The 13,331-nt window shown below is 30.1% G+C and overlaps 2 protein-coding genes across 2 annotated transcripts; one reads left to right on the forward strand and one right to left on the reverse strand.

The window, feature by feature from the left end:
* The first annotated feature begins 3,355 nt into the window (after positions 1–3,355).
* LOC114176754 (uncharacterized) lies at positions 3,356–4,476 on the forward strand. The gene has a single exon (XM_028061895.2). It carries the CDS (start codon positions 3,541–3,543, stop codon positions 4,285–4,287), a length of 747 nt encoding a protein of 248 aa, XP_027917696.2. The 5' UTR covers positions 3,356–3,540; the 3' UTR covers positions 4,288–4,476.
* A 3,975-nt stretch (positions 4,477–8,451) lies between these two features.
* LOC114176090 (BTB/POZ domain protein, putative (DUF177)) lies at positions 8,452–12,283 on the reverse strand. The gene is made up of 3 exons (XM_028061004.2): positions 12,148–12,283; positions 11,368–11,941; positions 8,452–9,034 (listed from the first exon to the last, which is right to left on the reverse strand). Exons 2-3 carry the CDS (start codon positions 11,910–11,912, stop codon positions 8,635–8,637), a joined length of 945 nt encoding a protein of 314 aa, XP_027916805.1. The 5' UTR covers positions 11,913–11,941; positions 12,148–12,283; the 3' UTR covers positions 8,452–8,634.
* Between the last annotated feature and the right edge of the window lie 1,048 nt (positions 12,284–13,331).

Below are 13,331 nucleotides of genomic sequence, written 5' to 3' on the forward strand. Positions count from 1 at the left end.
TTAAAATAACAATTATTTTTATATGTTTTTTATAGAAATGTCTTAAGAGTTATTTTTTCTTCTTTTTTCCTCCATTCATCAGCATTTTTTTTTCATTCATTTCACTTTACTCTTAATAAATACAAATTTCTTTTGTATATTAACTTAGTAACATTACAGTATCATCATCTACTAATATAATATCATTTTACATAGAAAATAAAAACATATATGAAAAAGAATTGTGTATTATTGAATGTGTATGAAATGTTACAAAAAGTATAATATATACACACAAAACTAGTCTTTGAAATTATAAGTAAATGGGCCTAAAACATGTGTCTATGCTAATATTAGAATAATATTGCTTCTAGTCCACTAAGTTTGAAAAATCTTTTCTTAAGTCATTCAAAGTTAAAAGAAATCCAAGTTTAGTTTCTGTATGCTAAATTTAAAGAATTAAAATGTTATTTTAGGTATAGAACTTATTATTTAAGATGTAAATAACTATTCTCTATGCATATTTGTTCTTAACTATTGAATACTAAATTTGAGGTTGTTAACATTCTCAGCTTACAGCACATTGAATAAAACTCATGCTTAAATCATTCGTATTGATTGTGTTTTCCTTTTAAGTTTTTTTTTTCCTACTTAACAAATAATATATTTTGAAATATATTTTATACAACGGGGAAATGTACTTATTTGATGTAATTCATTAGTATTCCGGGTGTGCCTTATTTTACGTAATGTGCTGGCTTGCTTCTAAATTAGGATTATGATTGGAAATTAAATATTTCATTTTGACTAGAGTCTTTAATCAATAGTGTTATGCTTGTTCAGCTTGAGCTTGAGAAATAAATTAACTTATACTTATTTCTTATATTTTAATATTATCTTTTTCTTCCTTTTGAAAATTGTTGTAAAGGAAATTGAAAAGTTCTCTTGGAAATACTTGTTCATAATGTCTTTCCATAAGATGAGAGGAGTAATTTATAATGTCTTTTGATACATAACTTAGATGTTACCTAAGTACATCATTATATGCATATTGAACTTGATATTTGTGCTTAATGATTTGGTAGGTGCATTGGAAAGGAAATGCAGGACAACTTAACATAAGTGGAACTTACTGCAAGTTGATTCAATGTCATTGGCACACACCTACGAAGCACACATTCAATGGAATAAAGTGGTTTTTTTCCTTTTTCATTTAGCTTCTTTAAATGCTTCTTGTGGTATGAACCTCTTTAGATGTGAAGAGAATTAAAGTGCTTTTGTTGTTGAAAAAATGTATAAAATGATAAGGGCTATTTGTTATTTGTATGAATTCTAAAAATGGTCAATATAGATTACATGACTTTTTTTTTTTAGTGTTGAAAGTAAGTAGACTAATTTTGTTAATGTATTTATAAAATTAATATATATATATATATATATATATATATATATGATGGTAGGGATTCTAGAATATGTTTATTATTATTTTTTTCATATTTAAGTTATCTAAAAAAATTTCGTAATTAAAGATTTTCGTATGTAATTATCTATAAAGAATTTCATAAATATATTATCTACTTACGTTATTTACGAAATTTTTCTTAGATAATTCAAATATTTTTCTCACAAATTATTTTTGTAGATAATTTTTAACATTAAAATTTTGTAGATAAAATTTTCAATTAATTATCTACGAAATATTTTTTGTAGATAAAATTATTTATCGATAATTTATTTACAAAATTTTTTCATAAGTAATTCATTAATAATATCATATTATCTACAAATTATTAGCGTTTGATTATATATAGTGATTATGGGTTAAAAATGATTATTCTTTTAAGAAATTTCCGTCCTAAGTTCTTGTAAAAAACACTTCTAAACTAAATGCTGTCACGTTGAAAGTTCTAACGACTTTAAAAAAAAAAAAAAGTTAAAACTTTAAGGAACGGATTTAATAAGAATCTTTGGTGAAAATACTAAATTGATACCCCTGTTTTTCTTTTCTTTTCTTTCTCTTGGTTTTGAGACTCGTTCAATAGCGTACTTTTGGTTGAGTATTGAATTTTCCATTTTAGAATACAGGTATTATAAGCGATGATTAGTTGATTCGATCTATGTTTTGTTTTGGTTTAAGTTGATCTAAAATTCATTTTTTTATTATATTATGATGAAGGACTAATCGCTGTTAAACGTGGTCATTTTTGTGACTTTTTCCTCTCTAAAGTAATAGAGATGAATTATTAGAATGAGTATGACATTGTCGTGAAGTGTATTCGTTTTCATATTGTCTAAACTTTTTAAAAGAAATTCTGCTGCCTAATTTATACCAAAGGAACCTTGCGAACTTAGTTTTGGAATATAAAAAATATTTTGAATTTGACTATCAATACGTGTCCGAAAGAATATTTTATTCACATAGATAAACACGTGAGAAGGCAACTAATGGTCAACACCACCAAATAATTATTTTATTCATTTTCAGAATCACACGTAGTTAGTGTTAACAAGAGAGAGGTATAGTACATAAAACGGTATCTTATACAATTAGGTACTTTACACGACATCAGTATTCCTACACTATACAACGTTTGAATTATTATCGTTAAAAACGATGCAACCGTATATCGATGTTTTTTTAGTACACTCCCTTATGACATCTGTTTTACTAACGGTCAACAGCGTTCTTTAAATTTATTTGGAAACACAAAATTAAGGGTGCTATTGTTGTTCACACGTGATCCGAGTAAAACTCACACTATCAGTTGACGTTTTTTGTTTCTCATAATGTTAAAGCTTTTAATATTGGTCTCGTGTATGTTATGTATACAAAAGAAAAAACCGCGTGTGGCTTAACTTATCACAAATCATTTACAACGCGGAAGTTAAATTCCTTGCTCCTTCTAAACCTACTAATCATACAACGGTAAAAACTGTAAAAAAAAAAAAAAAAGGAGAAAAACATGCAAATAGAAGAAAATCCTGACCATTGACATAGACAATTAAAGTTTGTGTAATTTTGAAGCAACTACCAATAATTGGCGCAGTTAGAGCCACTAATTTTACTTGCAATGTTCAAACAACAATAGAAGAAAACCAGTAAAATGTCAGAATCTAGAGATAACAGGATAAACATTATTAGTTGATAAGTAACATGTTGTCGCATTGTAAACAATCCCACAACCTTGTATCTAGCTTTATCTAGTAGCATCCATAATTCACTGTTCCACCTCAATCATCTCTTCCTTTTACTTCTTCATAGAACCACCTAATTCCGAACACCATTTTCCTTTCCACGGAATACTACTTTTCACTCGCCAAAATAAAAAATAATATTATATATCACACATGCAATGAAAAAGAAATCCCCAACCAACTTAATTCAAAACGTGCAAACAATTGGTATTAATTATTGTAATTAGAGGGTAACATGAAGGGCAATACGGTCATGAATTATGGTGTATATATATTGTAGATAGCCACCTGGCCTGTGTAAAATCACTCCCTCTACCACGCAATTTACAGAGGTTTTTTCCCTTCTGGTTTTCCTCCACAGCCGCCATGGAAACCAAGGCTGTTCTAGACCTCTTTGATTCTTGCTGGTTTCAGGTTAACATTTTGAAGGAAAATTCCAACCCTGACACATCAATTACAAGTGGTAAAGAAAATCTAGAATATGAGAAAAAAGAAGAAAAAGAAGAAGAAGAAGAAGAATTAGAACCAAAGCTTCCCTTGATCCGAACCAGCCACACCAGATCCATGATTGACCAATCCATGACAAGCACAAGATTCAACCATGATTCTCTTTCTCCAGACTCTGTACTTCTTCCCCCGCCAAAGCTCCAAACCATTCTCTCAGGAAAAGAAGTCACTGACTCAGAACGTGAGAGTCCAACACAGGTTAGGCCCCGTGAGGTGTTGTGTCCTGAGAACAGAAAAAGTTGCAAAATTTCAGGCAATGGAACTAGGAAGAGGAGGGAGAGCAAGAGTTTGTCAGACCTTGAATTTGAGGAGCTAAAAGGGTTCATGGATCTGGGTTTTGTTTTCTTAGAGGAGGATAAAAACACAAGCTTGGCTTCAATTATTCCTGGGCTGCAAAGGCTAGGGAAGAAGGAAGAAGAAGAAGATTGTGATGAGTTAAATGTCCCAAGGCCTTACCTTTCTGAAGCATGGGAGGTTCAGGAATATGGTAGGAGAAAAAAAGAGAACCCCTTGGTGAATTGGAAAATACCTGCTTTGAACAACGAAACTGACATGAAAGATAGTCTCCGATGGTGGGCACACACAGTTGCTTCCACTGTCAGATGATGATGCTGCTGTTCATAATCCAAGTTTTATTGTTCACATCTTTCTATTCAATGTTCTTATTCTTTTGTCCATTTTTGTAAGTATTATTCACTTTTTATTTTTATTTTCTGGAATTTGGCATTCCATAGATTTATGGATACCTGTAAATTTATACGAAAAGAGAGAAATTTTATGCAGCATTTCAATTTATTGGCACAGTCCGAACTAATGTAGGTCCTTCATAAATTTTGCTGTGGTACTCATGGCAGGTCTGAATATTTGTTCTTTTTGCGAGTTAGATTAGTTGTGAACTTTGTTTTTGTCTTGCTTGTTTGGGTAAGGAATTGACAATGCAATTGGTAGGTACCAAACTTAAAAAATAGAGTTTTACATAACTGAATCATGAATTGGGTTCATAATGCAGCACTTTAAATATCAGAAACACTTTCCTATCTCAATATCACAGCTTTAGTGCAGCCTATGCACTGCACTGATGATTCTTACAAACTTTACAAATATATATTACATTAATTTTAAGAATAAAATGTGACTTAGTTACTTTAATTTTTCAGTTAAAATTAATTTATACTTTAAAACTGATAGTTGAGAAACTTCATCTCTTACCCAGCTAAACAAGTTCTATAAAGAAGAAAAAAACATTCATCATGAAAAACGATACGAAGACTAAAACATTATTTTTAAAATATGTTCATATAGATAAAAACAAATTGAGACTTAAATAATACTGTATCTTAAATTTAGCATACATTAATAACATATTAAATAATTTTTCACTAATATTAAATTTAATAAATATTATATGTGATACAAATTTTTAGAATAAGAAATATTTAGTTGAAATAAACTGTCTAGTAAAAAGTTATTTAATAATAAAAAAGTGGAAGAAATTAATATCTGCATGTGTAATTTGAATTTTGTCTCGTGACCATTGGCTTGACATACATATTTTGTGGAGCTACGAGCCTAAGGAGATATGCACGTGGAAAGTGCAATTGATGGATGAAGAATGCAAAATTTAGAAAATTTCGTATGCTTTAGGTGACATTTTTTTTTCGCCTTATTATGATAGTGTGGCATGTCAGGTTTATTTGCTTATTTTCTGTTATTTTCATCTTTAATCATAGAGAAGAATGACATGTATCTAACGGTCTAACACGTGAACATTGTCTTTTTATGTTTGTTTTTTTACCAAATAAATACAATATTTGAAAACAGTAAACTAAAATTCTAGAATTATGTTTTTTTTTAGATTTATGCTTTGATATGTTCTTCTCCATATCTGTTGTTGGTTTGCATGTTCCTTCATAGGTGTTATGTTCTTTGCGGGTAATGATTCTCTTATAAATAGCGTAATGCTTCCTACTCCTTTTAACTAGTGGCGGGTCAATTAGGAAATTATTTTGGACGTCAAAATAGATATAATTTTTTTTTTGAAATTGTGAAACATGTTAAAGATCATTAAATATATTTTTTATCTTTTAACTTACACACAATATTAAAAAAAAAAATTTCCAAACTTTGATATAATTTGATTATCAAACTTGAAAAGTAAACAGATATAGTTTTCTAATTAACCCAACTACACGTTTACGTGCCAAATTATATGTTAGATTGATGGTTTAAACTGTTTAACCATTTAACATTTTTTTCAGCTCAAATGTTTACTAAGAATGTTGTGAGAACCCGAAATCATATCTCTTTCTCTCTTAGAAAGTCCATTTTCCTCTCTAGTCCTATTTCTCTCCAAAATTCGTTTTTTCTACCATAAATTTCTGATTCAATTATAATTCATTTGAAGATTCACTACTACTAAAATAATCTACACGAAGAGTCCTACCAAAACTCTCATTCAATATCTCTTAACGGTGAGTTTGAAATTTTGCTCATTCTCTATATACAAAAATTTGTTTTCTCCTACATGCAAGCTCCTTTTCTCTTTACATGTTGCTTCCATTCGTCCTTAATAAGATTTCCTTTGGTTAAGACCCTAATGTTGTGTTTTGATAAACATTTGAGTCTTTTGTTGTGTAGATAGAGTGTTTTAACATGTGGAACTATTTATGGATAACAGTGTTAGCTTAAGACTATAAGGTAAGAGAAACTATTTTTCTTTGTAAATTTAGTGTTTTATTGTTGAAGTATAAAGTAGCGATTTGATTTTTGTGTGTAAATGTTGTTAAAGCTTAAGAAATTTTCCAAGAGAAACAAAACTATAATGAATGATGTCTACAATGATGATTTTCTTTTGCGTAGAGGAAGTTAAAACTGTTGTGAGAGAAAGAGAATTTGATTTGTGCTTTGTGATTATTAAATGTGGATGAAATTGCTAGATGACATAAATTGATTTGTGGTTGCTACTATCGGGGTTATGAAATTTGTAGGAATAGATGTTGGAAAAGTTGTTATATAGAAATTTTGGGAAATGAGTATGATTTCTATAAATTGTATGATTAAGTGGTTCCTTTTGGTTTGTTTCCTTGAATAACTTTGATGCAGTAAGGTGATTTTACTTATGACTTTTATCTTGTATAAAAAAAGGAGTTATATCTTGCTAAATGATTTTTCTTGTGTGTTTCCTGTTGTAATATTATATATTTTTCAATTTTTTAATTTTGTATTTCATAAAATTATAATATTTATTAGTTTTAAGGATAATTCTAGGTTAATGTAGTAGCAAATCCTTTAGAGAGATCATTATGGTAGTTTGCAAATAATGTATTATGTGATGAGATTTAAGCGGAATAATCATACAAGATGACTATCACATCATATAAGTAACAAAAAAATATATGGTTGACAAAGACTCAATTGAAAAGTTTTGAAATTTTAAAGACTCAGTGTACCACAAAAAATGAATACGAACTCCACCGAAAGTTCCCAAACTTATAGTATCCAAACTATAATTAAGTCATCTTTTTATAATATAAGTATGATAGAGTATAATATGAATAAAATTAGTGAACCCATATTCTATACACAACATTTCTATACACATGCGTTTCTTTGCATGTGTTTTACTGGATAATGAAAACCAATTTCACATGAAATTTAATTTTTTATATTATTATATCATTTGTTTACAAATAATTTATAATTATTTTTTTATTTTGTTTATTTTTCGAATAAAATGTGATATATAATTGAAAAGTATTATTATATTGAAAAGTATTTTTCATTGGTTTTTTACATATGAGCATTGAATGAGTTTTTAATTTATTAACATATTAACATACACACACACGTAAGTTAATAGATTTAAGTGTTTACTTCCAAGAGATAAGAAACATAAATAAAAACTTAAATATAAAAGAAATAAAATTAAAAGCACATATTCATAAAAATATAAAAATTGTGCAAGTTGCAAAGTGAAATAATATTAACCGATAACTAATAAGGTTAGCAACAGAACATTTTATTTTAGAGAACAAAATATGAAATCTAAATTGAGCATCAAACCAACATTTTCAAATATGTAAGTAAATTAAAATTATAAAAGAATAAAGCATTTAGTGTTGATTTATCTGAATCTGATAAAATCAATGGAAATTAGTTTAAAAAAAATGCATTTGTCCCCTGTAAACTCAAACATTTTTCCTTTTATGTGCAAATAGAAACAAAAGAGTCGCTTATGTTCTATAGTAATCATTCTGTCATACATATGCCTATTTTAATTCTGTTGATATTATGTCATTGGTTTAATAAATAAAATATATCATTTTAATAAGATTACTTTACTTGACTCCCTTCATTTTGCACATTCTTATTTTCATGTGAGTCTTGTGTCTGCAGAATTTATGCACGCATCTAAATAGGAGAGCTGCAGATAAATCTCTCCTCATACATGGGGCATAACACCATAATTTGACTTTTTCTTGTTAAAAACGTGTGTACAGTTTAATTCCCGTAAGATTTCCATGACAGCCTGTAAAGAAGTGTATTAAAAACGTTTTTCATATTAAAAAATCCAAAAAGAATATCAAACTCTTTTAAATATGTTTTAAAATTAAAAGTATACAAGAATTGACATCAGAAAAAGATGACAATTAATACGCAAATCACTGCAACCATCTTCTAATCTTTTAAATCGAACTATCTTAGTAAAATCCAAGTAAGAGGAGATTTAGATAATGCTAATACCAGAGACAGGCTTTGAGGCGTAGCTGCTACTAGAAAATGAACCATGCATATATCTATAACATCTATCATCCATGCCATGAATGACCATGGATTCAAGAGCCCTTGCTAGGCTCTTGAGAATGTCAGAACATAAAAAATCCATCAAGATCAGAACTTCTACACATAATGATACAGAATTTTTGAGCAAATACTGCATGAACTTCATAAATGCTACAACTGCATCTTCTCTTTTAAATCTCCAAGCGGGCCATAGCTTTTTTCTTTTACTTCCTCCTTGCTACAAGAGCAGTTGCCAGTGTTGAAGTTTTGGCCACATTTCAAGCACATGCCTTTGCACCCAGGATCACATACTGAATTCATGGTAATCTCAAGATGCACCCTGTCCCTTATGTTCTTTGAAATGTCAATTTGATTCTCTTGTGAAGGAAAATATAATTGGTCCTCCAAATCAATAAGTGCATCGTCATCATCGTCATCCTTACCACCGTTTGTAAGTTTTTCTTCCCCAAAAATAATGCCCATATCAATAGTCTCTGGTTCTTCAATGGGTTCGTCAGTGAGTAAAAGTGAGAACTCAGAGAATATGCTCTCAGCAGATGGCATGCAACACCTTCAATAGAAAATCACATGGAAATAAGAAATTCTATGTTGCGGAAGTAATGCATTGTTGAACATGACAGGGGCATACTCGGTATGACCTTTTTTCCTTTTTCTTTTTTACTTTCACATGGACATGACAAATATTTTTTTTTTCTGGCCTACATTTTGGTTTCTTCAACAAGTCATTGAATGAAAGTATTATATTTACACTATTTGATACCTCATATATTGATGAAACACTAAAATAATTATCCAGAAAGATACTCGATAACTAAGTCAGGTGAACGCAATATAAAATGGTACTTGCGATGAACGGCATCCAGACAGCTAAAGGAATTAACCTGTTAGCAGCTACTGTAAACTTATGACATATCATGTTACTTCAGCTACCCAAGAATCTTCCATGTTACACCTAATGGAGCATTGGTGTGAGATTTAATCAATGGAGACGAATAATGCAAAACAACTACGTAACAAGCAATTATTCTTCAAAAAACAAGCCAGTCATAGCATATCACTTCAAAATTAGGTGACAGAGGTCAACCTATTGTCGAAGGAATATCAACAACAATTACACATTTACCACTTCTGGCATGCAAGGAGGGGGTGATAATATTGGAAATAAAGCATTTGTATCGAACTGGAAATTCAGAAGGTTTTGGGATAAGCATATAAATATAGTTAGTTACTCTACATCTTGGAAGCAGATGTGCTAGTAGTTCATTCTAGATAATAGTACAGTTCAATGAAGAGAATAGAAGGTAGAACAAAAAGTTCTAAGTCAAGTTCAAATTCAAGTTGAATGCAGTTATATTTCAGTGAAAGCATCTGGTTTGATTCAGTGAAGGACAGAGTGGTATGGAAGTTAGAAAGTAATCAATTTCAGGATTTAAAGCTTCCAATGTTATATCTAAAAAGTTTGAAGAGGATGTTTATGACCATCCAATTTAAATGATGCACAAATGAGCATGACCAATATTGAACGGTGTGAAGAGGAAGTTGATAACTAATATCCATGTCAGCAAAGTCTGTAACATCAAATTTTATACCAAAGTAATTTAAACCCATTAGCTAATTGAAACTTCTGGATTTTCCTCAGTAAGACCTCTGCACTTCACTCCACCACGGACCACAATAAAAATGGGGCGAATTACACTCACACTCCCTAATCTTTAAATTAATTTCAATTGTTACATGTCCCTTCTTTTACCCTCTACAAACCTCCCTTAACTTATACAACAACACAATATGTCCTTCCGATTAAAACAACAACATACTTGGCTTCCTTAATTTCTTATGTAGTTACAATAGACCAAGAGAGATCAAAGTAATTCAGAGGAATGGAGAGGTATTAAGAGAAATTTCAGTAATTTGATGAACTGCAAATCGTATCATGTTTTATGTTGTGAGACCCTAGTTAATAGAATTTTATTATCTGCAACAATATATTGTTAACCTTGAAGACAACGTGAATGTTCAGGGGCGAAGTATCAATAGGTCAGCCAGTTAGGTATGTTAGTAATTATTTAGAAGAGCTAGTTAGTCAAAGAAATACGAAGGGGTTATTCAAGAAAGAAGGGGAATGGGCCTCTCAACTGAATAGGCTTATCGAGGGTAGGTTTATAGTAGCTTCCTCCATAAATAGGAAATGAAGTTGACAAGCAGAGTTGTCACTTGATGAAATACAATTGAGACTAGGAAGAGGCCTGTCTCTTAAATATCAAGATTCTTTAGAGATACACTCAATCAACAAAGGAATTTTGCCTTCCTTCCATTTCTTATCCAGTTCCCAATAGAATGTTGGAACTGCACGGCAATTCTGAATGGCCTTTATAACTAAGGAGGATCTCCCGGCAATAATTGATGAATGATTATTTTTTCATCATTAAAAAGGTTGTGACTCCTAATCTTGAGATAAAAGGCAACTTAACTATTCCTGTTAAGAAAAAATCCTATATGGTTTTGGGTTTAACTAATCTAAAGAAAGGGAAGAGAGAGGAGAGTAAGTCAATATCTAAACCTAAGACTGGTATCAGGTGTCAAGGGATGATCTATTCCTGCCTTATTATCATTTTTACGGTATATTAGATGGATTGATATGCAAAACAAATTGATAATAATGCATAAATGAGCATCTAGACAATCATTACTGTAATGCAAAAATATACTCCATCATAATAGTTTTACTGTTTAACTTATGAGAAACTGAACTAATTATCATTGTCAAAATAAAGATGAAGCAGAGTAAAATCAGGGAAAATGCTAAACTAAGACATGATAAAAAAAATATTTGCAAAAGCACTTGAAAGTAGGCAATGCCAATTCATGAATTAAAGGGAGTACCTATTGCAAAGAAGAGTGATGACAGTTTTTATGATCCCATCAAGCCTCAATTTTTTCTTCTTCCTGGTCACATCTACAGATATCTGAACAGGAGTACCATTTGGAAAGTCTCTCACAGCTTTGGTAACACGCAATCCCATAGCAGCAGCTCTAGTTTTTGAGAGATCGGTTGAAAGCTTTGCTAGACCTAATCTCTCCAAGGTAGTGCAGTATTCCAAATGTAAAATTGAGGCATTTCTCTTGTACACAACAGCACCTTCCCAAGGCGACCCCATATCTTCAACATCATCGTCATCAAAACTCAAGGTCTCATTGTCAATCGACTCAAAATCAAACCCCTTAGACCTAACTGTATACTTATGAAGAACATTCGGTTCATTTCTCACGTGGACCCCGATATGCCTTGGTTTGCAACAGAAGCCCACTTCATGATGAAAAGGGATGAAGAAATTAGAGGCAAATTTTTGGTGGGAACTCAAACTGTTAATCTCCAATTTAGAAAAATGCAAAGGGACTGCAGAGGATGAGGGGATTACAAGAGACATTTTTCAGGTTTCAGTGATGATGGGTAGACCTAAATCATCAAATTTTGATTAGGAATTGTAAACATAGGAAATGTGTAACAGGGTAAAGATAACCACATTTTCCCGGTGCAACCCAACATTTAATTAAATAAACAACTACCATTAGAGAGAGATAGATGAAAATAAAATAAAGATGAATCATGAATCCTACATGAAATATAATATAAGAAGTGAAAGAGTGAGAGAGAGAACTTACAGAGGGTTGAGAAGATGTAAGAAGGATAGAGGGAAGTATGGTCTCAGTGGTGAGAGTGCGAAGGAAAGAAAAAGATAAAATGCGTTTTCTTGTGGTCTCTTATTGACAGAGAAGAAGAGGGAGGAAGAAAAAAAAATTAAAAACATAAGGGAACAGAACTAGATTAATTAAAAAAAACAAATGAAAATAATGTTTTTCATCGAAGTAAAGTATGAAAAAAATACGGTGTTTCATAATATTTAATTATTTTAATTGGTTGTCTAAAGATGGATTAATTTTTTGTTATTGAAATACAAACAAAAGTTATCAAAACTTTTTACATGAAAACCATGTTGTACCCAAGTTTCTTGGTTAAAAAATACCAATAGTGGATATATGCTTCTAATCTTAATAATAATTAAATCAAAGTGATATCAATTTGAATTTAACTATATTTTGATTATGTTTGTTGATCGAAGTAATCTTTTTAAAAAAAATTGTTTTTCTAAACCCACTTTATGTGTTGTTCGAAACTCAATTCAAGATTTTGATGGTGTAATCTTACAGAAAAATAGGATTATTGTTGTTATAAGCGTTTTTCGTACAATGTTAAGTCTTGTTTTACATTTCAATCTATTTTTTGTTAGTCGTTTGGATATAATTGTTGGGGTCTTTTTTACAACTAGAAGTAGCATATCTACGAGTAAATGAAGGCTGGTGTAGTTTCCTTTTATTTATTTTTTTTAAATTTATAATTAAATATATTAAGTTTTATTTTATTTCTCACGGCCTAAATTTATCAATATCAATTTCAAATATAATGACTTTTCATTCTTGACTTAATGTAAAAAATCTCTATTAACTTTCATCACCTAATAACTTTATGTATTTAACTTAATGTACAAAAATTAAAAAAGACATCTAATGAAACTCCTAGTTTAATAGGAATATCATACATCATAATTGTTAGGTAATATCTCTAAAGTTTACTTACATAATACATTTATGCATTAGATGTCACTATAGTGATTATTTTCAATATACATTTCGTATCAATAACTACATGATACATACTCACTTGCAATTCGATATGTTATTTAAACATCATTTCAATACAAGCAATAGAATTGATATAACTTTTTTTTCTTTTGAGCATCTTAACTTTTGATGAAGAAAAAATCAAACTCACTTTTAATAGTTAAAGT

The sequence above is a fragment of the Vigna unguiculata genome, chromosome 3 (assembly GCF_037176805.1).
Source record: "Vigna unguiculata cultivar grain cowpea cultivar isolate G323 ecotype 2 chromosome 3, ASM3717680v1, whole genome shotgun sequence".
NCBI classification, from domain to species: Eukaryota; Viridiplantae; Streptophyta; class Magnoliopsida; order Fabales; family Fabaceae; genus Vigna; species Vigna unguiculata.